Raw genomic sequence first — 25,061 nt, 5'->3', positions numbered from 1 at the left:
GTGCTTCCAGAGATTCCTTCCTGTGTTTCTTCGGTGATTGAGTCGACAGCCCTGAAGCTTCACGAATGTTCAGGCGGAGCACTTGGCATCGAGATTGATTTCACCTTCCAAGAGCTGCGTTCGCTGATGTCCAGCCGTGGAGTACAGATACGAGTGGGGACACACTTTGCCGCAATTACAGATCGCCATCAAGGTGCTTTCGCAGAACTTCATATCTAGTAATCTACCACAGCCTGACTCCTGTCTCAATAGTCGCACGGAATACCCTCGATTTCCCCACGAGCTTGCGCTGGTAGGCCAGCGCTCCTGCGCACTTGGCCGCTAATGCAGCCGTAGCATTCGTTATGGAGGTCTAACAGTTTGCCCCCCCCCCCCCCCCCATGAAAGTCTCGTCTGGCAACCGAGCGCCTTGTCGAGAACAGAACAACCTGTGCAGACTACGGACGTGCGGTTTCAGATTCAATTGACAGATCTACTAACAAGCCATCCATCTACCCCTCTCTATCCCGACGTACAGTTGACCTTCAAATTCGTCTCATCAATATTCGTACACTCAAACTCATTCGTGCCACTGGGGCTCTTGACATCAATATCCTGCACCGTGATATTGCTGCACACCGCCTCGCTCGAGCAGACCAACGTGCCGACCAAGGGGTCGTACTTGTCGCTCGTGGTGCCGCTAAAGTTCTTGATCAGGATGTTGGAGATGGTCAGGTTGGCGGGGTACTCGTTGCAGAGCGTCAGGTTCTTTTGCCCGTAGCACTGCGTGATTTCGACCGCGTAGTCGACTTCGCTGATGGTTATGGTGTCGTACGTGATGTTGTTGACGCTGCCGCTGCCCCCGCCGCCTTGCAGGTCGCCCGAGAGAGCGGCCGGACTGCCGGGCCACACTTTGATGCGCGCCCCGTCGGACGCGTTGCTCATCGAGATGTTGTAGACCTGGAGACACTGTTATTGGATGTCTCATCTCTTGTTGTTGCGCCTGCAAAATGGAGGCGTTGGGAAAACTCACGTAGACGTCCTCCACAATGTCGACTTCGCCAACGTACTGCCCCAAGCTGCCCACACTGATGCCATGGCTGCCATTGCAAACCAAGCCCTGCACGACGATTCCCGTCGAGTTGGGCTTGAACGCCACGCAGTCATCGCCGTTGTTAATCACACTATCCATAATGACGACATTCGAGCTGCGATACGTATCCCAGCCATCCGTATTCTTGGCCTCATTCTCACTCTGACTGGCGCCCTCAATACTGATGCCGCTAAACACAACATCGCTGCTATTCGCAACAATGTTGTACCACTGCGGGCTGTTGCGCAGGTTGAGGTTGGCGATGGAGCCCCCGTGCAGACCAATGGTGCCGAACAGGATGGGCCGCAGGATGTAGATGTCGGAGGCGTACAGGTCCCACCAGGCCTGGCCCTGCCCGTCCAGCGTCCCGCCGCCGTAAACGTTGACGTCGGTGCCGCCGAGCTGGAAGAAGGTGGTTGCGTTTTGAAACGTTTGGTTGAAGCCGCTGGCTTGCCAGTAGTCCGTGTCGTTGGTGAAGAGGACCGTGCCGCCGATAACTGTGGTGAGGTGGTTAGTAGAGTAGGTGATCGGGCCCTGTTAAAGACATATTTTTTCTTTCGTTTTCTTGAACATGATGAAGAATTGGAAAATCGTGAGAGCGTCGCAGCTGGAGGGACTGATTTTGTTTTTTTGCATTTCTTTCTTTTACTTTTTCTTGCAGTCGTAGACTCATGCGCACGTGTTGGAGGAAGGAAGTGACCGCAGAGAAGAGAAACCATCCATGCAAGGAACCAGCAGACGGGAAACACAAAGAATAAGCTTACCCCAATCGACGTGTTCCAGAAAAGTCAAATCCAGGGCCGTCCCAATGGTATAAGTAGTGTCCTCTGACAGAACCACCGCGCCGCCGTTATTGCAGCTCTTGAAGGCCTCCAAAATCGCGGGACCGTCGTCTGTTCCATTGCCCTTCGCAGAAACGACGCAGGTCCTGTTTCTCGCCGGCGACGTAGGAAGAGGCCTGTACGGAGGGATGGGCCCAACGGAGATGGAGGGGCGTTCAGGAATAAGCTCAGCGCGGGGGAGGACGAGAGAGCCAGAGGTGGCGGCGGCCGTGGCAGCGCCGCAAACCCACGCAAAGGCAATGGTGGCGCCGAACATGCTGGAGCGCCAATGCAAAGGATATCGTAAACAACAAACGACGGCGAAAGAAAGAAGATTCACGAGAGACCAGCGCCGTCCTTCTCGTCGAGATATAGGGGCATGGTGTCTGTCAGGCGGCCCACAATTCTCCTACAAATTATCCGCATCCGAGTCCGCCAAACACCTGCCTGCAGCAGCAGCGGTGGAGTCGCCCCCCAGGACGTAGGCGAGCGGCGCGCGGTGCTGGGCGAACATGGACGTCCGTTTCCCTACGCCCTCCTAGCCTGCTTGCGGCTAGTCGTGGGAGGGTTCGCCCGTCGCGAAACCTGGGGTAGCCCAACTTCTCCGCATCTTGGACGTCGACCGCGATCCAACTCGCCGGCGCAATTGGTGGACAATCATGCGCTCCGCAAAGTCGGCGTCGTCAGCCCGCTGGTTGATGTACACTTGCGGATGTTGCGAATTGTCCGGTTTGCTGCTACGCTGCTGCGCTGGTTCCGTCCGCGCCCGTCGGTTGGCTGCAAAAGGCGCCCTGGTTTTCTTCTGTGAGCATCCTGGGAGATGGGTCGATGAACGTGGTTAACCGAGATGGTCTTGTTTCGCCTGATGGCTACCCTGGTTGCTTGCTTAGCTCAGCAGTCAGCTCCGTTGGGTCTCGTCAGGCCAACTACATGGCATTCTCCAACGATCAATTCCTCCTTCTTTGACTCTATATGCATCTTGATGTTGCGTCGAGCGGAGGTGTCGATGTGGGTTGGTTGAACACTTTGTCAAGCCCTTTTCCGCGAGTAGAGCTGAAGCTGCACAGTAGTGACTTATTTGACTTTCCTGCCGCCTTAGGCACTCTCAATAGGACCGTCGAGAATTTCCTCTTACGAGTTGGCGAGTCGTTGTTGAGCCGTTGTTGAGCAGCACTCTGCAGGTGTTCCGCTGCGTTCCAGTGCTCCTTCCATTTTGGGAAGTCGTCGTTGAATCATTAATGTCGACTCGAAAAAGCTGCGCGGAAGCCCGCTGCGACAAGAACTCCTAATTTGTGAGAGAAATGCCGTGAGAAATAGAAGACAAGAGGAAGAAATGCATATCAGGATACTGCGCCATGAAACGCAAGATGGGATTGTGTGATTGCGGTCCTGCAGTTCGTCTTTTCGCACTGTAAGTGGTTCTTTTTCTTTTCCCCCTTCGTGATGATGGGTGATCGGGGCATTGTCGTTCGCCTGCCAGCATCATTGCAAGTGATTTTCCTTCTTCGGAATGAGGTACAGCCGCGGAAAGTGGTCGCGTGCAGAGGTAGTGGGAAACGGGAAAATGTGCAGAGAGCTGAGAGGCTCCGTTCATTTAGATAATGGGAGACTGAGGCACCTAAAAGAAGCGAGTGAATACGGCTCAACTTCTGATGGTTCCCAACGTCATGATCGGCCTCCACTAGGTTGCGCTGACTCGACCAAGCCGTGGTTTCCCTCTAGATCTTCGTGCGAAGAGGAAGTCGCGGCAAGCGACTGCAGTTACGGCGAACTGACAACTAGAGACTCCCACCCTTATCTTGAGAAAAGCCTGCATCGTTTCAAAATTTCAGCCGATGGGAGCGATGTCGTCTGTTCCTTATTTTCGTCGACGCGTGTGGGCACGGCTCGTTGCACCAAGACTCGCTACTCCGTCCACTGAGGCTTCAGCGAAGCTTGAGCTTGAACTTCAACACCTCGACACAAAATGTTTGGCTATGCTTCCCCGCTCAGGAGCTGCCGCCGACAGCCATGTCTCTTCTTTGAAATCGTCTTGATCGAATTGGCCAGACAGTTCAAGTGTCGACTGGACACCTGACGCGGTCGGCCAACGGAGACATACGAAGGAGGGCACTGAATTGTCGTCTCGGCCCAATCGTTGCGCCTATTCAAGATTTGTGCTTGTGAGGTTCTCACAATTTTGGGTTGGATTTACCGCTTCCGTCCGAGGTCAAACTTTCGTATCGGAGCCATTTCCTACTCGGCCGATATACGTCCTTCAGAGCCTCGACAGCACCCAAATGCGACGCATCAATCCTACGGTGGACTCACAACTGACCATCTCATATCAGATAAAGACGGGCAATCTAGAAGGGCAGACCACGAATTCCAAGGGGCGGTGACGACTAGGGTGCGGAGAAATGCCAGGTCACATTATTACAGGGATCAAATTCTACCCAATGCCTTCTACGCATCGAATTCGGATCCACACAAGCGTATGCGCGATGAATGAGATCAGGAGAGCGGCGCTTGACTTCCGCGCCAAAGCAAGCTTCAAGCGCAAGAAGATACCATAGTCGCACTTCAGTAGTGAAGCAAAGGCTCTGCATGGTTACGACTGGGAGGGAAGATCTGCACGGAGAGGCTGGCCACAGACCATGAGCCCCCCCCTTAGCAACCACATCAATTTGGGCCTCCATTCGAACTAATTGGACGCCCAATTCAACTCAGTAAGCAGACACTACCTAGTAGCCAATTAATTGACCTTATTTAGACAGCTACCTCACTAAAATTAGTCGTGCAACTAAAGGGACGCAAGTCATGTTCTCCGCGATTTTTTATAATAACACTATACAATTGAACAGGGATAATAAGCAAATTCTCAGTTGGTTTACCTTAAGTAAGTATATCTATATTAAATCAATCTTTCTCTCTTATATGTCTCCTTAGTTCTTACCCCTTATATATTTACTAGGCCACCTCTAATAATCTAATTAATACCTCTTATTTACTATAATCTCCTAGATAATAGTTGGTACTTATACTGCTAGAAGCCTCTTACTATTTATATCTATTCTAGTTAGCTTACCTTTAACTAAGTTTATATAGCTCCTAATTATTCTACTATAGTAGGCGTCTATATAGGCCTTATTTACCTTATAATATAAGTACCTATTATTAGCATAGCAGTGCTTAGAAGAGTTATAGTTATAGTAGACTACTATTACTCCTATTAATTATATAGAGGTAAAGGCTACTACTTATATAGAGATTTTAGTACTTACTATAATAGGATCACAAATTATTAGTTAGTGTAATTCTATAATTAGGTAAAGCTTAAAAGGTAGGAGAGTATTAGTAATAATACCCTATAGAGTCTAAATCTTATATAATATAGTAGCCTTCTCTTTATTCTTAATAACCTTATAGACTATACTAATTAAGGTACTAATAGAGCTGTGGCAGTTATCCCTTAGAATTTTAGTTAATATAATATTACTAATATAGAACTAATAGGCTAAGTAGTAAATATTCTAGTACTAAATAAGAGTAGCCCTAGTATAGTCGCGTGCAGTATTAATAGCCTACTTATATTTATACCTTATTATAGATACCTCTTCTTTAATATCTAGCTCCTCCTGAATAGATATTATAGACTTAATCTCTGCCTTAAAGTAGACTCTCTTTTTAAGGCCTAAAGAGCTTAGTCTCTCTTTAGTATTATTTTCTAGTTGTTCCTCTACCTCTTCCTTTATATTAAGCTAGGGAGTAGGTAAATTATACTAGAAATGAAGGTGGTCCTATATATATTCTAGTATTAGCAAGCGCAGTAGCCTTGGTCTATCTACTGCTATTAGTAGTAGTAATGTTAGTAGATCTATCCTGCTAGACTTACTAAGCCTACCCCCTGCTTATATAGGTAAGTAGTATATAGACCCCCTAGGTAGCTACCCCTAGGAGGGGATGCTTCTTCTTATTAATTATTCTTACTACCTATAATTACCTTTACTATATGCCTTATAGGCTGCTTTAACTACTACTCCCCTTTAGTATTATTAGTTAGTTAGGTGCCTGCGCGCCCTGCCCTTTAACACTAGATATAGATATATATATAGAGGAGGGATTTTAGTAATAGAAGTAGTAGGTAATATAGATAATTTACTATCTTTAAGAGCCTCTTAATACTTATCCTCTTAGATAGCTTCTCTTTACTACTCCTCTTTATATAGCTAATTGCTAGTAGCGATTCTATAGGCACCTTAATTACTTTTAGTAATTCTATAATCATCTTAATTACTAGTAGTAATAGGTATACTTACCTTAAGCACTACTCTTACTACTACTTAGCTATAGGTATATGTATAGAATTAGCTACTAAAAAGGATTATCTAGTAGTAGGAGCTCTTCCTAGTTATTTATAGGTATAGGTACTATTTATATAGGAGTTAGTATAGTAGAAGCTAGTATAGTAGAAGGAGTAGAAGGAGTAGAAGATATAAGTAGTACTATAAGAGTAGATAATAGGCTAGCTTTATCTATACTAGTTAAGTTAACCTGCTTAACTTCTACTATTATTATAGGTATACCCTTATCTTTAAGGAAATTAACTAGAACCTCCTTATCCTCTTAAGCGGCTATTAGGATATATATACTAGGAGGCTTAAAACTAAATACTATCTTAAAGAGTATAATCTTAATTACTCTACTCTATATTATGTTTATCTATAAGGTAGTATTAGTATAAGCGTGCGCAAATCTATAGTAACTATACTTAAGACAAATTACTTTAATTTAATGCTTTACCTAGTAGTTACCCTACTTAACTATACCCTATAACTAGGGGTATCGCGGCCGACTATAGTAAATCTTTATACTATAATCTTTAAGGAGGCAAGTAAGTATACCTAGAAACTTATCTCTATTATCTAACTAGACCTTTTTAGGTAGCCTAAAAGCTTAAATCTAGTAGAGTATAGTAGTAGCAGTTGTTGCAGCTATCTTATTAGGGAGTAGAATAAATTAACTATAGTAGGAGAAATAGTCGCGCATATAAAGGATATATTTATTACTAGTAATATAGTCTAGGGCGCGTATATAGTTAAGAAGGTTAATCTAAACTCTCTTAAAGATACACCTTATAATAATAGGTTAGACTAGAGGAGGAGCCTAATAGTAGTGCTCTTAAAGAGTATAAATCTAATAGAGGATAAGATAATAGTAGATATCTTCTCTTGTAACACTATAGCAACACCCTTAAATAAGGTAAAGGTAGGGCTTAATACTAATATAGCTAGATTTAAGATAAGTAGTAATAATAGTATTAAAGATTCTAATTATCTATATAACCTTCCTCTTAGGCTACTATCTATTTTCCTTCTTAAAGAGCTCCCTATCCTTAATCTTATAATTACTAGTAACCTATTAGTATTAGTTATACTTAATCTAGTTGTAGTATCGCCTGCTTCTATTAAGGTATTCTATATACTCTTAGTACTATATAGGAGGGAAACAGTAGTAGGAATCCTTAATATTAGTATAAGATAAGAAGGTATTAAAGGCTATATAAGATACCTTATTAAAGGTAACTTAGGTGCGCTCTAGATTAAAGGGTACTAGAGGTAGAGTAATAATTATATTAACTAGGTGCTTATTAGGTGGAGGAGGTAATTAAGGAGGAGTAATAGTAGATAGAAAAATAGTAGGTTTAGTAGGCTGGTTCTAGTTAAGTAAAGGTTATATAGTAGGGTTATTTTAGTATAGATTATATATAGTAGTAGAGGTGCTAGTAGAGGTACTAGTAGAGAAGGATGCTAAGGTACTAGTAGATATAATATTAAGTATAGTTTAGACTATAGTTAAAAAACTTAACTTTTTATAGCAAGGGGTTAAAAGAGTCTAATAATACTTAGAGATATACTTTTTTACTTAGAAACCCATTATTTATACTAAAAAATACCTTATATAAGTATAGGAGTATATAGCTATATATTATACTAACTTCAATTTCCTACAAAATTAGGAAACTTAAAAAAAAGACATTTCTAATATCTCTTACTACTAAACACTATAAACTTCACCTACAAGAGTTATAATAGATATAATTAAGGTGATGTAGTAATATAATTATTGTGCGAGTTAGTGGATACCTGAACTAGTAGCTAAATTACCCCCCTTTTTAGGCCCTACCTAGTTAGTAAGCTGGATCTAGTATTGGATTAGACATCCAAATCAAGTAATATATTAACCAGCCACCGGTTGTCTACTTAATTACTTGAATTAGGCGTCCAATTAGTTCATTTGGACGTCGAAGTCGGGGTGGTGGTCAAGGGGGGGCTCAGACCACCCTTGAGGTCATCATGGCCCTTTTTGTGTCTGTGACCCAGAAACTCGGGCATCTCGGTCTCGGCGAGCGATCTGACGATTTGGTGCACTTTCGTCAGATGCAAGGTCAGCTTCCGAGACTTTGCTTGCAGCACATTTGGACGGCAGACTACATCTCCTCATTCACGAAGAGCGCGCCTAACCAGAGACTCTGTACTCAAGTCTCACGATGAAATACTAGGATTGGAGTTCTCGAGCGGTGTGCCGAGCAGGCTGCGATGTGTCACTCTCCCTTACGTTGAGGCCCTGGATATCATCCGGTCGACATTCTGTCTTCGAGTCCAGGGGATATACTGGAGGACTATATCCGTGTCAAGGATGGATTCTCACGCAGGCGCTTCGCATGTAGATGCTTTGGCCTTGGACGGCGCATGATGGACCTTTCCAGCCCTACGCCGCCGCACTGTCGACTGCCGACTCCCCTGCGCCCTGTGCTCGACACGCCACTGTCTACGGAGCACACTCTTGCCTTCTTTGGCTTTGAAATTCTACACGATTGATGCTCTTAGCATTATAATTGCCTTTGGAAGAGCCACATCTTTGTCTCTCGCTGCAGCGGCTTCGAGTGGCTTCGCTTCTCAGAATCTGAAGCTGTTGTGATGATCTACGGAACAACACACACTGCATCCGCTAGCCTGGAATTACTGGCGCTCGGGATATCGCGTGCTCCCCGAAAGTTTCAGAGCCTCAACTGAGCCTCAATCAACGTGAGCCAGCCTTCGAGCCAAGACTTAAGGTACCTGATATCTGCGTCATGCTCTCAACGCAAGGCAGATGAGACGGGATCGCGCATTGGATGTGACCGCTCGCCTCCTCCGGAGCATCTTCCCGCGCGCCACATCCAGAATACTTTTCTTCTGCTCTCACCGCTGCCTTGATTCCAATGTATCGCGTTCGAAGCTTGGGAGGCCCCTTACACGCGCGGCTCCACGCGCGCGGACCATTGGTGGCATTTCTTGATGCTGAAAACACATTTCCTGGAAGCTCAAATCTCCAATGTTCTGCTGATGTGACAGTGCTTGCGCTGCAATTGGACTCCACAAAACTTCGAAGATTGAGATTTGGGACAGCTCAGCCAATACAACCATCCCGGATTGCTTTTGGCGCGGAACACCAGTGGTGCTTCCGCAGTTGAATTGTACAGAACTTGCACCTCCGTGACACTTCCATGGTCACAGCACCCTGGATTCTCCTGAATGACGCGTTGTCATTGATACAAAGATATCGGAAATAAGGTTTCAAGCATATCAGTACATCGAAAGACTCTGCTGAACGATTTGCCATGTCGCCTATGCACAAAATTCGCGCCCCGGACATAGGAAACTACTACTTTCAACTCCGTATCGCGCTCGAGACCTCCATGCGCCTGCCTGCCACTTCCCCTGAATCGGGTATCGGAGCGAAACTCCCGGTAGACTTGTCACACCCAACCGCCCTACCGACAGAAAAGCTACCAAAGACTCGGAAGCGCCCGAAAGCAACGCTCATCCCTCGCAGAAACCTCAAAGACCACAAAGACTGGGATCGGAAGTTAGGGAGGACGTTACTTCTGCTTCTAGCCGTCAATATAAATAGTCGCCCAGCCTCAGCTTCGAATCCTCCTGTGCCGCCATTCGTGGCAAGATCGACTTTCTCCAGGGGCACCCTTCTTCGAGATCCACGTCCCACCCCCGGCCGGGCTGGATCTCTGCGGTTTTCCGTATTGACAATGCAGCAAGGGTAAGAGACTGTCTGGGGTACTCGGACCGTGGCAGATCGGGCAAGGTGGACGACGAAGGCAAAACGCATGAAGAGACAGGGAGGCAAGATCGTGTTGGTTACGAGCGACGGGCTGACGACGAGATCTGACGCGAAGATACTTTCTTGAAGAAGCTGAGGCTAATGCGAAGACGCGGACGAGAGGAACCGAGACGTGCAAAAAGACAAGGACGCTGAAGATTGTCAAAACTACTACGCTGCTCTGAAAGACCTTCCCGGGATGATCCGCATCAACGCTCCTCGCTCCAGTCGAACAGGAATTCTCAACACATGCACAGCACGGTCTCGTTCCAGTTAGCTATGCGATGCGGCTAACCTTTTTCCGGGGTGGGCATACATAGCAGCAACGAAAAAGGTACGAGTCATCAAGGCGGCCAACACGACAGACAGCACGAAGTGACACAACATCAGAAAGACCGACAGCAGGCGCGAAAAATCCATGAGCTTTAGAGACAGCGGATACCATAAAGGCAAAAGTAGCGCTCAGCAGACTAGGTTGAAGCAAGGATCGTAGGCGATTCGCGATCGCATTGTGGAATTTGTGGGTATGTGCAAAGGACGACAAGATAACCCTCACATACAGTAGTGATTCCCAGATTGAACAGACCACAAGGGTGGGCAGGACGTGAAGAGAACGGCACAGCAAGAAACCAGGCTCCTCCGTGACGAATGAAGAAGACGCAAAGCAGGGGGTGGCGCGCTATGGGAGTGCGGGTAAGCGCGGCTGCAAGAAAAAAGATCTCCGAACCAGCATCACACGCCATCTCTTCTCCACAACCGCAAGGAATCATGCCCTCTCTCCTGCTCCACTCCACCATCGCTCAAGTCGACCCTCAACAAGTCGCACCCGGTCCTGCATCGAAGAAGCGATGAGAGGCGGTCTCTTGCATCTCAGGACCCGCTGGGATCGGTGTCTGAGGCTCCGAAATGTCAGATGCAGCGCTGACGCACTCCGGTGAGTCGGCCATCATGTCGTATCCATACTCGTTGCCGTTGGCGGCCGAAAACATGTCCTGCGCTGGGTTTGATGTTTGGTGTACGTATGAGAAGCTGGGGTGGGCAGCGTAGTAAGGCTGTTCGTGTTGAAAGCCAGGAGGAAATGGGTCCATCGGCGAAGGGCTGAGCGGCTGCCGCATCGCAAAGTTGCGAGGTTGCGATCCCGTTGTTCCTGGCTCCCGAAATGGATATGCGACGTCGAACCATTGCCGTTGCTCCGGGCCGCAGTTGATCAAGTCAGGAGTCATGCCGGGAATGTTGGACAGGGACCGCGTCGTCCCCATGTTCAGGTCCTGCATGTACTGGGTGCAGTCGTCGACTTCGGAGAAGCGAAGCTGCCTGCTGTGCCGTGCTGCAAGGCCGCCTTTCTTGCCTGCGTCGGCGCGTTGTGACGATGAGTCTGAACTGGAGGTTTTTGACCGATGCGACTTGTTGTTCAAGCGATACCGAGTGGTGCTTTTAACTCCATCGCGTATGGCCTCGGGGGTGAGACGCCACATGTTGCCCTTCTTCTGGTCGCCTCCAGATGCGAGTTCGACTTTTTGGAAAGCCTGCTTTCGTCAGTATTGTTAGAAGGCTGAAGCGCGAGTGGACTCACCCCATTCATGGACAAGTTGTGGCGAATGCTGTTTTGCCATCCTTTGGTCCGCTTGTCGGCAGCCTTGTTGGTGTTCTTCTTGAACCAGTCGTAAATGTCGCGAAGGACCATCTGATGGTCTCTGGCCTCCATGAGACACCGGTAAATGAGCTTCGCGTACGGCTCTCCCTTGGGGTCTTCTTGCCCGCCTGACTGAAGGCGTCTGGGTTCATCGTCAAAGGTATCCAGGCCATGCGGGACCGGTGGCCAGTAACCAAGACCTGGTCCAAGAGGAGTCATGGGCGTCATGAGAGGATTTGGTTCGGACAAGTTGGGAGGCTGGTAGCCTGGCGGAAAGTTGACATCCAACCATGCCGAAGAAGATATGGACCGCGGGATGTTTGGATCCGGTCCAGCGGAAAAGCCCAAGCTGCTGTAAAGGCCTGATCCGGAGACGGGCGAATGCGCCGAGCCAACATCCCGATTCTCTCCAAAGCTGATCGCGGATGACGACCCAAATGAATCCGAGTGGCAAGCGGCGGTGTAGTTGGAGTAATCCTGAGAATGACTCGATGGGTTGTAAGCCATGCACCAGTCTGGCGTCTCGGAAATGTCGCTGATGGATGAGAGGCCGTCTCCCACATCTTGCTTCGGAAACGTGGACTGTTCTGGTTCGGAGGCAAGCAAGGCTGACGAGGTCATGGCTGGCGCTGAAGTCTGGGAAACAAGAGGCGAAAAGAAGGGTTCTCCAGGTGTATCACGTCTATGAAATTCTTCCGTTCGTGCTTGGACGGGCTCCAAGGCAGTCATTGCCTTTGTGAATGGACTGAGGGTTGCGAAGGTTGGAGAGGTTGGGAGAAGACTCAAGTAGGGTGTTCGCAAATACCAAGTGGTGTCCGTCCCACTGTGCTTGTATCGCCGGTCAAAAGGTTATGTAGGGTGACTTTCGTGGGACCGTTCAACTGACGTACCATATATGCGGGCATTCCACGCAGCGTCTGCGGGAGCCGCCATCCGATGCGGTTGCCAGCGCGATGAGCAAAGACCTTATGCAGAACAAACACTCCCGCACCCGTTGTCGAACAATTGTCTTTGTCTGCCTGAATCTGCAAAGCACTGGTACATCTGGTAGGCCGAGACTACCACCAGACCGGCAAAGGCCACAGGAACAAACCCATTGGCTCAATGTACCCGGGGTTTCTGCTGATAGCCGTCGTACCAAAACTCCATTGTCCAAGCGAAGACTTTCAAAATGTCTTCTGCCTTTGGCAGGCGGGTAGCTGCAGTGTCGCACCGAGCCTTGCTTCCACATAGGCCCGCCGACTGGGATAAGTCGCTGCCCGTCGGGGGTCCATCTTTCTTTCTAGAAGACTTCGTAGACCCTGCAGCCCAACGGCGCCCATCCACGCACGTCAGTACCACGACGAAGATTTGTGATAACCTCACACAGAAAGGAAAAAAGACCCGCTCCCAACAAGGGTTTGGTACCTTCCGCTTCGCCTCGCTCGTCGTGAGAGAATCATGACAACTGGGACACGTGCTCGCAAGCGTGGAGTTCGCACCTGATTGGGTTGGTCCAACGTGCACAGTAGTACAAAGCTGTCCCGTGATACACTTAATTCTGAGAGAAGTTTGAGGCTGTGTGCTCAAAAAGTTGCTATTGTTGTCGTTCGTGGCTTGGATAGCCCAACTGCTTGGATTGACGTGATTGTATGGACACCAGACGAAAAGCAGCCATTCCAGGAGCGTGAAAAGGGCTTGTACGGAGTGTCTGCTGTTTGAGAAAGCTACTTGATGTAGAGGAGCTAGTGGTTGTGTGCCCATTCCCAAACATGCGAGAGATTGATTCGCGTACGAACCAGCGATCGGGACGGATCCACGCTGGGCTTGCCGCTCCGCGTTGACATCCGTTGCGGCACATGGCACAAATAAGCCCACGGGGAGACAGCCTCCTGTAGGCTCTGACAGCAACGGCCGGCGAGGCCGTTTCCCGCCTCGCAGGATTCGCTCTCCAGGTTACTTCCGGTAGTAGATCTGGCACCAGTCAGCATCTTCTTCGCGTTGAAAGGTTGATGATTGGCCTCTTACCTTCTTGAACTGGAAGTGGAGTTGTAGGATTCCCTAAGAGAGCAAATCAGCTCATGGCCATCCCTCATGAGTCTCGGACGCCTTGCTTACCTTGTCGAAACTACTCTTGAAGCCACGCTCCCGCTTTGCACTGTAATCCCATTCCTTATCCACAATTCTAAAGGCGATGTCCTCATAGGGCGGACCTGCCATGAAACGTATCAGGCAAGTGTCCTCCTCTCCTGCGGGTGCAAATGACTGGCCACGCTTCCGTCCGTTCTCCCGCTCGATCCGATAGGTCGGCGCTTTGCTCTTGTCTATCAAATCAGGGTAGAAGATGTTGAACTTGTAACCTTGGACGACCTTGGGTGGCGGGTTGTCGTGGTCATAGTGGGTCTGATTGTACTTGTTCCACTCGTAGCCCATCTGGACGCGGTTGAAGTACCTGGGCTTGCGTGGCCGATGCTTATCCATCCATTGAGACTTGTTGGCAGTCACAACTTCTTCCTCGCCGGCGAAGATTTCCTCGTCTTCATTGACGCCCCTGGCAACTTCGCGCTCATAAAGAGCCGTCGTAGCTTGAGAGAAGTCATCGTTTCGTGCTGCGAACCGCGACGTACCAGAAGACAGTGTGCTGTCCGCGATTTTACTTGGAGCGACGGAGGTGCTCCCTGCTTGCTTGATTGGTACATAGCCCAGCTTTAGGACCTTGCGACGAGCCTCGTCCTGCGTTCATTAGTCATCGGATCAACGAATGAGCGGCAATGGTACTTACGATTGACTCCAAGAAAGGCTTCTCTTCTTTGCATTCCAGGTGCTTATCTTCCGGCCGTAACTTCAGCAACGGGTCTGGGTCAAAGGAGGAGGAATAAGTTGGAGCATTAGAGGTTCCCCTTTGCCCCAAAAGCACCATGAGCTTCTCACGGACGTTGGTGGCTTCCTGCTCTTGTTGCTTTCGCAGATTTTGCAAGCGGCTATCAACAATGGTCTGTGATAGTAGCCTCAATCTTGCCTTTGCTTTCCACACCAACAGACTCCTCAACAAGTGCTCCCAGTAGTCCACATCGATCGATTCGTCCGAGTCGAGTTTCTTCCGAATTTGTTTCTCCAAAGTTTCGAGCTCCTCGAGGGACTTTGGGCCAAGGAGTCGATCGACATCAGCAGACACGGAGCTGACACCACGAGCTTCTCTGCCGCCTGATTTGGCTTTTTGGCGTTTGTCCTTGCAAATGACTTTTAGGGTCTGTGGCACGTCAGCAAGCTGTGATGAATCAACAAGCTCTGCACTTACATTCCAGAATTCTCTATTTTTCCTATCCGTCTCCAGAGCGAGGTATGTGTCGATATCCTTCTCCAGCTCCTCAATCTGGCCAGCGTCAAGTGACTCAAGGATTCCCTCTGGATCCACAATTTCCAGATCGTTCTCGTCTTCGTCTTCGTTGGGGTCGTTGGTGCCATCGATGACGCGAAGGGTGACTGCGAGCCAGTCGATGGGCTTTGCGCGACCATTCTTGACGCGAATGGCGGCCTTTCTCTTGGCTTGCTGGAGGACGAATCGGTCCTCGTCTGCCACCCAGGCTTCCTCTTGAGTGTCTGCTGCGCGCTTTCGGGGGATGGTAGGATTGGGATTGCGATTCGCGCCCGTCGGGGGCCGTGAGCGCCAGGGAGGTTGGTTGTTGGAGCTCATTTTTAATTTGGGTGCGGGAAGGGTCGTGAGTGAAGGAGGAGAGCTGGGAGTCGTTGGCGTTGTAGAATGACATCGCCAGCCCTGGACGCGGCAAGAGCCGCACGGACCCATTCTGCCGCTAATCATCAAAGGCGGTGAGACGGCGTCTCGCACAGACCACCAAACAGGCACCGATTCCGCGACTCGTTTCACTCGTCTCCAACCACCAGTTCCAACGACCAGGACGTCCAACTCCATCCATGCGACACGACCAGCAGACATGGATGTTCCTTGGGTTGCTCTGAAGCCTTCGTCCTTGGACGCCAGCGTTCGCTTATTCGCCAAATCTCAGTTCACCTCCAGCAGCTACACAGTCTTAATAACTGACCTCTGCAACATCTGGGAAGAGACTCTTGATAGAAAGCAGATCCTACGCAGAGCGCTGGAGCTCGACACAAGCATTGATCCTACTGAAGACTCTGATCAGCTCCAGCTCCTTCTGGAAAAGATAAAAAATGCCATTCATGGTCTTAAAGATACATCAATACAGGTGGCGCATCCTGGTCCAGACCTCGCCTTACATTTTCGCCTTACCACACCGTTACCAGCCCCACTCGAGGATTTGAAATGGGACATGCGCTTTGCCCCTTCTCCTGTTGTGTCTATGAAGAGACATTTAACTTTGCCCTTAATAACCATGGCCCAAGAGCAGCATTCGCAGATTGAGGATCTTGTTGGTCATCTGAGTGCGAAGGACCATGTCATAACGAAGTTGCTCGACAAGCTCGAAGGCACAGGATTCGACCTGTCAAGTGTATTTCCTGGAATCGCTGGCACACGAGGATCGAAACATTCAACGACACGACAGCAGATCGCACGCCAAGTTCATGGTGTCGGTGCTTTTGATGCGGAGAAATGGCGAAGCACTCGCAAGCCCACATCATCGACTGACTACGCTCTCGTTATGTCTGAAATTGGCAGCGTGTGTGCCACTGCGAGTGGCGAAACGAGCAACGAACAAGACTGGCTCGCACGGTTGCCAACGGAATTTGGAGGAGCCAGAGGGGAGGTCTCGAAGAGCCAAGCCACTGGGTCAACGAACGGCACCACCGCTGCGAAATGTTCCCTGGCAACTCAAGGAACGCAGGACGAGGATATGTTTGAGGTTTGCTGAATCACTAATGTCCACTCGTTTACATCACTCACACTGGTCATGTAGAGACAAGCGACTCCCCCACGGCTGCGTAAATCCAGGCCTGATGTTGGCCAGATTTCCACACATTCTTCGCCTGGTGGTACTGCAACTGCTGGTGATAGTGCGGAGGATGAGACTACCGATGACGACGACCTTGACGCTCCGCCAAAAAAGGCCTCGCAAAGCCGCCAGGATACCCAGCCATCACTGGTCGCCTCTCAACCGGAATCAAGGGCAAGCCAATCCAGCCCACGGAAACTGGGGAAACTTGGGGGTTCCAGAAAGACTCCACCGTCATCCCAAACCCTTTCCGTACCATCACAGTCCGAGGACGTGTCGGCACTACACGGCCCAAAGAAGCTTGGAAGGTTGGGAGGGCCCAAGAAGACTTCGTCCGCTGACCCGTCGTCACAAGGGAACCAATCAGAGCCTCAGAACCACACCGCAGATCCAGGGACAGAGACGGAGAGCGAGGCTGATGCAGACGAGCCAAAAGAGTCGAAAGCTATCAAAGAAGAGAATCCTGTAACCGAACCACCGAAACCACTGCCCAAGAGAGGGCTGGGAAGACTTGGTGGAGGCAGGAAGCCTGCAACAGGTAGAGAGAGTTTAGTACCAAGGCCGGATATCGCGTCGAAAAATTCTCCCGAGATCGATGGTGCACCGACGACAAACCGTGGCACCGGGAGTGAGCGTGAGCAAGGAAGCCCAACCTCAGAGGCGGTAAAGTCGGTCGCGAACGCAAGCAAAGGTTCGCCTCCATGCCGCAAACGAACGACACCGTCTGTTGATATCCCACAAGAATCGGAAGAGCAGAGGGCCAATCGCAAGCGCGAAGAGCTGAAGCGCGCATTGGAATCCAAATCGCAACCAGCCAAGAAGAAGAGGAAGTTTTAGCGCCCGAGTCACCCTTCATGACTTACAAATCCCTTTCCAGTCATTCATGGCTGCTGCCAGTCTCTCCACGGGCCGACAGCTTGATATCGTCAGAACTAAAAGCCCGTTGAGCTTGCACAGTGAATTTTGGGCAGCTCCATAGTACTTAAGTCAGAAGGAAGGCGAGTATGGAGTATTCTTCTTGTTCATGAAGCTGGGCACAGAGCATCATCGTTCTCCGTATTCAGAAGATGGGTAGCGTCGATCCTCCTCTAAAGGATGCAGCTGTCCGGCGGCTATGCACCTAGATTTGATCTTTTGACACCCACTGTGCTTGAGTATGGCTAGCTGCTTTGCAGACAGTGCCAATTAGACTGGTGATTGGAATGCTTGCGCAGAGGGAAAATGTCGCTTGTTTTGGTGCCTGAGAGCTCATTGTCAAAGTGCGCGGATGGTCATTGTTCAAACGTCGCTAGTTTTCGCGTTTGACGTTCCCCACATCTGCGAATGGTTTCTCGTTTGTAGGACCACCAATTAGGTGTGCTTGTAACTTCAACGTCTGTTGGGATGGATGAATTGTTGGTTGCTTGCGCTGTTGGGCTTTTCGCAGCCAACAATCACCTGTCAGCTCGCACAAAATAATCGGCGCCTTTGGTTTCGAAGTCTGGTCTGAAGTCGCCTGGTTGGTCTGGTAAGTCAAAGCCAACTTACCGGAAGCAAAAATCAAAAGTAAACAAACAGTCTCTTACTGAATGGCAGAAGGGAGAAACGCCGCCGCGTCTGGGAGTGATCGCGGGTGCTGTTCTACCCCAAGTCTCCCCGACACGCTGCGCATCCACGACCTTTCAACTCCATCCAGTCATCTCTTTCGGCAACATTCTACATTCTCTTGCCAACATAATGTGCCGCTACAGGTACATGTATTACTCTGGCTGCTGCCACGCCAAACTCACTCTCTACGAATATTGCGACGACGCATACAACGCGGCTTCATTACCAACTGCGCCCGAAGGCGGTTGCGCTGAAGGCGGCGAGGATGCTCACGACCACCCGGTGAACGCTGAATCTGATCCATCGCCTCACCTCACTGAGTGCCCATCACGCCAGGATCCACAGAACAAAGGCACTGCTGAGGCAAATCCTCAACCAGATGCGCAACAAGGACCCACTCCACCTCCACGACAGACGTACGCGTCCATCGCCCGCTCAGCAGCAGCACACAGGTACGTTTCACAATGAAAGCCCAAGACGTCGCGATTCTGGCATCTTGAGTCACCGCGCAAAGATGAGCATCGCGGTCCAAGCAGCCCCACTTCGAGCGAGCGACACACTCATGTCTACTAGGAAAACAAAATCAGCAACCAATCTTGCCGCAATTGGACGTTCGGATGATTTGATGCCGCCGCCGCCCAAACCAGCAGGTCGGGGGCAGGTAGATCACGGCGTTGGATCCGCTGGCGGAAGGCGCTTCTCGGAGAATACCAACTCATTGAGTGGGAGCGTGGCTCCTCGCGGCCGTGGCACGCTCAAGTCGAGCCTTCCAGGAGAAGCTATCGAGGCATGCGCGTTCGATCTCAACCTGCGTTCGCCGGCCGACTTTCCAGATCTGTCCTTGAGGGCCTCACCCGGACTATCTTCAGCATCGCTTTTCTCTGAGCCCAACAGTCGATCAGGCTCCGTAGCATCTTGGGCGCAGGTCGCAAGGCTTACCAGTGCAGTTCAGTAGGTCCTTCTAGATGTATGCAGTGAGCCTCATGGACTCTGGACTGACTTGTGGCAGGCCGACTCACGGTTCCACCTCTGGCAACACCGTTGCCGACTCGGACTTTGGCACAGCATCCGCTACATCCTTGTCATCATTTCAACCAGAAGACTTTGACGGCAGTTTTACCGAAACAAGCATGGCGCCTCCTGGGAAAAACACTGCCCCGGCCTTGAGAGGCAAGAAGCTGCCACCTCTCACGACCACGGGTCTCAGCGGCATCCCGCAGAACACGAGAAAGACACTACCCTCAGAGTGGCTCGGAAACGTTCCAACGGGAATCTCCAGCGACGCGATGAGGCGTAAATCTGTTCCTGCATTAAGGACCGCTGCAACTTCGAGCAAGACTCCTTCGTCTCCAACCAAGTCCACGTCGAGTGCGTCTCCTACAAAAAGCCCGACCAAATCTTCCACAAAGTCCCCGACAAAGGTGGTGCCGTTCAGGCTTGAGACTGCTCGTCGTGCAAAGGAGAGAGAGGTGAAGGAAAAGTCGAGTTGCGAGCTTCTCAAAGGCAAAGGCCGAAAGACGACCAAAGACTCCATTGATGGTCCTTCTTCCCCGGGCGGCATACCAACCAGCACGGCAGCTGCCAAACAATCGCCACTCTCCATCCAGACGTACTATGGCTATTCTATCGATGATCATACTTCGACACCAGCTTCTGCCCCTCACTCACGCATTCCGCGCCTATGCAACAAATTCCGAAACCAAGAAAGTCTTCTTAGCACTCACTCGGAACTAAATGCAGCCATCGAGCACCATGAACACTCGCAAGCACAGCCGCCACAACTAGACACTCGTGCCGACCAAGGACACCAAAGCCTTGCACAAATGCCTACAAATACTGAGCAACGTCGTCCATCTCCCACTGTTCAGCACATTGAAGACATTTCGCTGCATACTGGAAGCGGGCCGCGGTCCGATGATTTCATCAACGTTGGCACGGCCCGAACCGAGATGATGAGGTCGGACGAAGCGATTGACAAGGCTGAGACTGCCCTGGGAGATATCAAAAGGAGAATGGTATCTGACAGCAGCGCCACTTCCGAGGAGTCTACCGTCATCCTCATCGATGCCGTCGAAGCGGAGAAGCCTCGTGCATCGGCTTCCAGAACAAGGCTAGGCACATACCCCGGCGCAACACCGCCTTTGAATACGACTCAACAGCACATCTTCCCTCGCGAAAGATCTTCAGGCCCCGACGAGAGGTCTTTGGTCCCTCACCTTCGTGTAACTTCAAATGCCGGTACCGACGCGGTTGTGACGCCTAAGGAGCCAGACGACATTGTCTCGCCCAGCCAGGGCACGCACTGGTCGACGCACTATGCTCAGGACCTTGGTCGCACAGTGGCGCCTTCAACAGCGAAGGTGCAGCATCGGCGCATCATGTCCGCTCCGCGTGTGGTGCATGCAGACCCTCGGATCATGCGCGTGGGCCCCGATGTGGCCAAGATGTCGAAGGAGGCGGTCGAGCTTCTCCGTGAGCTTAAGAGCGAGCCGCAGCGCGAGGAAGCCTCAAGGTTGTTACAGGAGCGACAACGCGAGGAAGCCCAAAGATTGTTACAAGAGCAACAGCGTGAGGCAGCCTCAAGGCTACTACAAGAGCAGCAGTCGCAGGCAAAGATGACAGCAGTGTCGCTCAATGCACAGGCCAAAGAGTTTGTCCCCAAATCGCTGGCTCAGACTCATCAGACGTCGGGCCCCTTTGTCATTACACCAAATCCAGGCACCAGCTTCCCGCGGCCGCAGCTTCCTCCCTCGTGGTCCAATCCCACATGGGTCAATGCCATTCATGCTCCCGTCTTTAAACCCGGCAGCAGCGCGCAGGTGACGGCAACCAGTGGGAACACAAAGTCGCCAGACCCTCCAGCGGCGGAGAAGCGGGACAAGGACGAAGCCCCAACCTCAACGGGCAAGAAGACCAAGGAAAAGGTCAAGGACAAGAAGAAGCCTCTCAAGGGCAAGAATATGGCCAATAAGAAGCAGGGTAGCCGAGTGGTGAGTACAGCTACCACTGCCAGCAGCGCTGGCGCCACCAACCCTGGCAAGGACGGCACCGCTTCACCGCAGCACTCGGCCACGGGCAGCAGCACGCGCGCCTCGACCCCTCGTCTGCCTCCGTCCAGCGGGTACACGACGCCCGGCAGCAGCGCAGCAGCGCTCGAGGACAGCACGGTAGCGGGTGCGGGAGCAACGACAGCGGCGCCGACGGGCCCCTACGCCTTCCGGTGGGAGAGCATGCGTCCGTCCGTCTTCAACCTGACGACGTACCATGCGGACGAGACCAACCACCACCACGGCGCCGCCAACAACAGCACAATCAACATCAACCACACGTACGCGCGAGCCCCGCCCTCGTCGCCCCTCCTGACCAACAACACGACGGCGTCGCGTCACTCCAACGGCGGCGCTACCACCTCTTCAACCACTACCACCGCCACTCTGCCCTCGTCGAAGTGGGCCGACCATCGGTTTCCCTCGCCCTCGCTCCGCCACCACCGCTCGTGCTCGCCTGCCACGCCCCGCCCGTTTTACGCGTGCGCCGGCGGCTGGCGCAGCGTCGGCGGCGGCCCGCTGCGCTTCGAGTCGTTTGGGGACTTGCGCGCAAAGATGTTGGGGCCTTCGCCGTCGCCCAACAATCTCTGGCGGGGATCGCATCTGCGTGGCGGTAATGGTGGAGCTGGTGTTGAGGGTGTTGTGAATGGTGGCAGCAAGACTTGGTCTGCTGGCAGGGGAGACAGGCAGAGGATGACGCAGCAGAGACAGCAGGTCGATTGGAGCGCCCTCGGCCCGTGTGGCAGTGTGCGCGTTGCCGAGGCGTACGAGGTGCTCCCGCACTGTCCCGTCGCTGTGTGTCCGGAGTGTTTGCCGGATCAGAAGGCGTAGGGGGCGAGAAAGAAGTATTTTGGGCAAAGGGTGTCAGTGTCATCGGACATGAGCGTGCAGTTGGGTATTTTGCTACGTATGGTAGGGTGGTATGAGGGATGGGAGATGGGGGCGTGAGGGAGTGAGTGGGATTGCTATTGTGGTGCGGTGGAATGCATGCTATGGATGCGATGAGGGTTGAGGAGGCGGTTGCGGTTGTGTACAGCAGGAGTGGATGGGATAGGATACGATTGCTTTTTAGTTGGTGCTGCAAGTCTTGTTTTCTCTTTTTCCTCCTGCTCCTCCTGTTTGCTTCGACATTGACATGGACGTGGACATGGATACTTTGACCTTTCCATCGGGCTGTCGTCCGTCTCCTTTGCGCATTTCTCGAACACCCAAACACGTCGTCGGACATTTGACGGATTGAACGACCCACCTGAGCTGACGCTGCGAGCGATGCTAATGGAGAAAGAAAAAATCAGCAGTCACTTGTCGATACTCGGGTTGCCATGTTGCCATTTAATCGGCACGAATAAACGCCTGCCACGACCATGCGGTATGGCGTGAACAGATGAATGCCACGGCAAACGGAACGGGAGGCAGAGGAATGGACGGGACGGATAGCGGAGCACGGAAGGGCCGCATAGCGGAGCACGGAAGGGCGGGCGGACGGACGCATGGACGCATGGCGTGCGAGCAAGCGGATACACCCAACTTCTTGGACACATTGACAGATATGGGGACGGCTGCTGGCCGCATGGAAAGTGCCAAGTGGGTGGGGATGGGTTGAGCTGGCTCATGCTCGAAATCTATAATTCATAAAGTCGAGAGGTGGTGGAGGGGGAAGGCGCCATAGCAAACGCAGCTTTTGAGCGAGTGTCCGTGATGCGGTCCCAATCGATCGATTACATGCCTGTGTTGTATCAGTTGGTGTGGTTTTGAAGAAGTCGTCGGGTGTACTATATAAATAGAAATGGAGATTTGCAGATTGCCAGGTTGGGAGTGGAGGGGAGAGAAAGGGAGATGGATGCACAGTTGTTGGATTGGCCAATCAGTGATTGGCTGATGATGGGTCTAGGGTGCTTGTAGTTAGTTGCCGCGGGGCTATGCATGCTGCCTACAGGCGCACCTCAGTGCTACGCTGTGCTATGAATGGAGTCTGCCTCAGGCACTCAGGCACTCAGGCACGCACGAGGCTAGAGGAGGGGAAGCATGGCGTGCTAGTAGTGTGCTAGGCGGGGATGGGTCTGTAGATAGACAGGCACGTGGAGAGGAGATGTTGCAATCGATTGGAATCGAAGTGATCGTGTGGTGTATTAATAGAATGGTCGCTGAGGAGGAGGCTTGGACTTGCAGATATGATATCGCCGACCGCAAATTGGCCAATCAGTGACTTGTTGATAACAGGTAGTGCGAACGACGAATGGCACAGACTGCTGCGATTTGATTTTTGCTGTTCGATTTTTTTTTCAAGTACCGCTACACGCCAACGGTGATGCATGGACTACGGGCACAACGCGCACAGGGACAGGTCGCGATCGCAAGTTGCCGTCGGCGCTCGAGACGGACGCGCAAAGCCAAGGGCAGACACTGATAACGAAGCAGACAGATTGTGGGATCGAAAAGACCACTGGAAGCGCAATTTGCAAAATGTCTTCGACGTGATATGGCGCGACGGATCAAGTTTCACGCGACGGACGGAAGGACGGAGGCGCGGGGGCGGCGGCGGCGGCGCGCAGAGGAGCGAGAAACGGGACCAAAATGTTTCTTGTTTCGTTTTCTTTTCTCTCGTGCCGGACCAGGCGACTAGTCTGACAGTCTTCTGTTTCCGGCGGTGGGGGAGATGGTATGGGAGAGACTGCGGTGACGTCAGAAGAGAATTCATTCTTCTCGGTGCCCGGTGAGAGGTCAGTCGATCGGTCGGTCGCATTTGTTTGGTGGTTGGGACGCAGTGTCTATTTTGGCGCCAAGTCGGGAGGCATTTCTGGCTTGACGGAAACGGCAGGTGTTGTTGGTGGTGGAATTCCTGAGTGAGTGGTGCCGTCGCAGTGGCGCGTGCCGGGTGTTGGATTAAGCATCTTTTTGAGCTCAGCGGCGATCCGCTCTGGCCGCGTGGCGCGTGCAGACAGAAAGCAGGGAGCTGGCTGGCAGCAGGGCCATCCCTAGATACGTCCCTCTTCAGGTACGCATTCACGACGAGGTCGCAATAGTTTCACGCCAGTTGCGACATGACGATATGACCTACCTACTGCCGGCATGACTGATGAGGAGCCGTCGCAAGTCCAGCCCAGGCCCAGGCCTTGGAGCCGAGTGGGTAGTGGGTGCTAAGCGGGAGGGCCCATGGATCGTCACCTGTCCTTGGCGGTTGTCACAGCTTGATCGACCAAATCGCGAACAGGACAAGTCGCGATGCTACTCGACAATGGCAGCCAGCTGCAAGGCGGGCCGCGTGAAGAAGCTGGAGGATTGGAGCCCAGATCAGCAGTCGGGTGACAGTCTCGAGTGCATCTCACTTCTGCAGTGCCGCCTGTCAAACGCTATTGGCACCCTACTGGCCGTCCCGCGGCTACGCCCGTTGCGGACTAGGCCGACGGTTGGTTGGAGGCCAGGCACCGCGCTCCAGGGAAAATCCCCCACATGCTCCTCCCAGTCTGTCCACTCTCCTTGCGCACGACCAAGTCCCGCTCGGTCCTTATTTACATTCCTCACTCTCGATCCCCTATTCTTCACCATCTCCATCTCGTCTGGTGTCCCAGACTTTACCTTCGCTTTGAGCATAGCTCGCTCGTTTTGGAGCCCGTCGCCTCTCTCGCTATTACCTCTTTCCTCCTTCCTCCTTCCTCTCCGTCCGTCCTCTCCACTGTCGCTTCCACCTAAAGAAAGCTGCATCACTCCGTCTGTCGTACGCGCGCAGAAATCTGCAACTACAACAGCCCGGTCTCCTTGGTATCACGACACTATCCGCATCCATTCGCAAACCGCCCGCCCACGTAGGCTTGTATCTGTATCCAACTCCAGCACCGTTACTCCCGTCGCCTCGCC

The 25,061-nt window shown here is 51.5% G+C and overlaps 7 protein-coding genes across 7 annotated transcripts; 2 read left to right on the top strand and 5 right to left on the bottom strand.

Moving 5' to 3' along the window:
• Window positions 1-484: 484 nt before the first annotated feature.
• On the bottom strand, window positions 485-2,308 carry BKA78DRAFT_121467 (Exopolygalacturonase X). Its single transcript, XM_066882439.1, has 3 exons — window positions 1,837-2,308; window positions 1,013-1,569; window positions 485-939 (listed from the first exon to the last, which is right to left on the bottom strand). The coding sequence occupies exons 1-3, from the start codon at window positions 2,168-2,170 to the stop codon at window positions 502-504; spliced, it is 1,329 nt and encodes a 442-aa protein (XP_066745693.1). The 5' UTR covers window positions 2,171-2,308; the 3' UTR covers window positions 485-501.
• A 7,154-nt stretch (window positions 2,309-9,462) lies between these two features.
• BKA78DRAFT_312143 (uncharacterized protein) lies at window positions 9,463-10,086 on the bottom strand. Its single transcript, XM_066888278.1, has one exon. It carries the CDS (start codon window positions 10,039-10,041, stop codon window positions 9,586-9,588), a length of 456 nt encoding a protein of 151 aa, XP_066745692.1. The 5' UTR covers window positions 10,042-10,086; the 3' UTR covers window positions 9,463-9,585.
• Window positions 10,087-10,844: 758 nt separating this feature from the next.
• On the bottom strand, window positions 10,845-12,286 carry BKA78DRAFT_352144 (uncharacterized protein; the record flags this gene model as incomplete). The annotated part of the gene is made up of 2 exons (XM_066891298.1): window positions 10,845-11,558; window positions 11,606-12,286. The coding sequence occupies 2 exons, from the start codon at window positions 12,284-12,286 to the stop codon at window positions 10,845-10,847; spliced, it is 1,395 nt and encodes a 464-aa protein (XP_066745691.1).
• Window positions 12,287-12,580: 294 nt separating this feature from the next.
• On the bottom strand, window positions 12,581-13,565 carry BKA78DRAFT_121416 (uncharacterized protein). The gene has a single exon (XM_066882437.1). It carries the CDS (start codon window positions 13,406-13,408, stop codon window positions 12,767-12,769), a length of 642 nt encoding a protein of 213 aa, XP_066745690.1. The 5' UTR covers window positions 13,409-13,565; the 3' UTR covers window positions 12,581-12,766.
• On the bottom strand, window positions 13,249-15,391 carry BKA78DRAFT_121421 (mid region of cactin-domain-containing protein). Its single transcript, XM_066882438.1, has 5 exons — window positions 14,943-15,391; window positions 14,427-14,894; window positions 13,763-14,377; window positions 13,673-13,705; window positions 13,249-13,618 (listed from the first exon to the last, which is right to left on the bottom strand). Exons 1-5 carry the CDS (start codon window positions 15,336-15,338, stop codon window positions 13,601-13,603), a joined length of 1,530 nt encoding a protein of 509 aa, XP_066745689.1. The 5' UTR covers window positions 15,339-15,391; the 3' UTR covers window positions 13,249-13,600.
• A 206-nt stretch (window positions 15,392-15,597) lies between these two features.
• Window positions 15,598-17,409, top strand: BKA78DRAFT_294871 (XRCC4-like factor-domain-containing protein; the record flags this gene model as incomplete). Its single annotated transcript, XM_066886412.1, has 2 exons — window positions 15,598-16,482; window positions 16,537-17,409. The coding sequence occupies 2 exons, from the start codon at window positions 15,598-15,600 to the stop codon at window positions 17,407-17,409; spliced, it is 1,758 nt and encodes a 585-aa protein (XP_066745688.1).
• Window positions 17,410-18,281: 872 nt separating this feature from the next.
• On the top strand, window positions 18,282-22,037 carry BKA78DRAFT_379153 (uncharacterized protein; the record flags this gene model as incomplete). The annotated part of the gene is made up of 3 exons (XM_066892933.1): window positions 18,282-18,611; window positions 18,733-19,110; window positions 19,169-22,037. Exons 1-3 carry the CDS (start codon window positions 18,289-18,291, stop codon window positions 22,035-22,037), a joined length of 3,570 nt encoding a protein of 1,189 aa, XP_066745687.1. The 5' UTR covers window positions 18,282-18,288.
• Between the last annotated feature and the right edge of the window lie 3,024 nt (window positions 22,038-25,061).

The sequence above is a fragment of the Phyllosticta capitalensis genome (genome assembly GCF_038381095.1).
Source record: "Phyllosticta capitalensis strain CBS 128856 chromosome Unknown BKA78scaffold_4, whole genome shotgun sequence".
Taxonomy (NCBI): domain Eukaryota; kingdom Fungi; phylum Ascomycota; class Dothideomycetes; order Botryosphaeriales; family Phyllostictaceae; genus Phyllosticta; species Phyllosticta capitalensis.
Note: the sequence above shows the minus strand (reverse complement) of the source record. Positions and strands in the feature narration are given on the sequence as shown.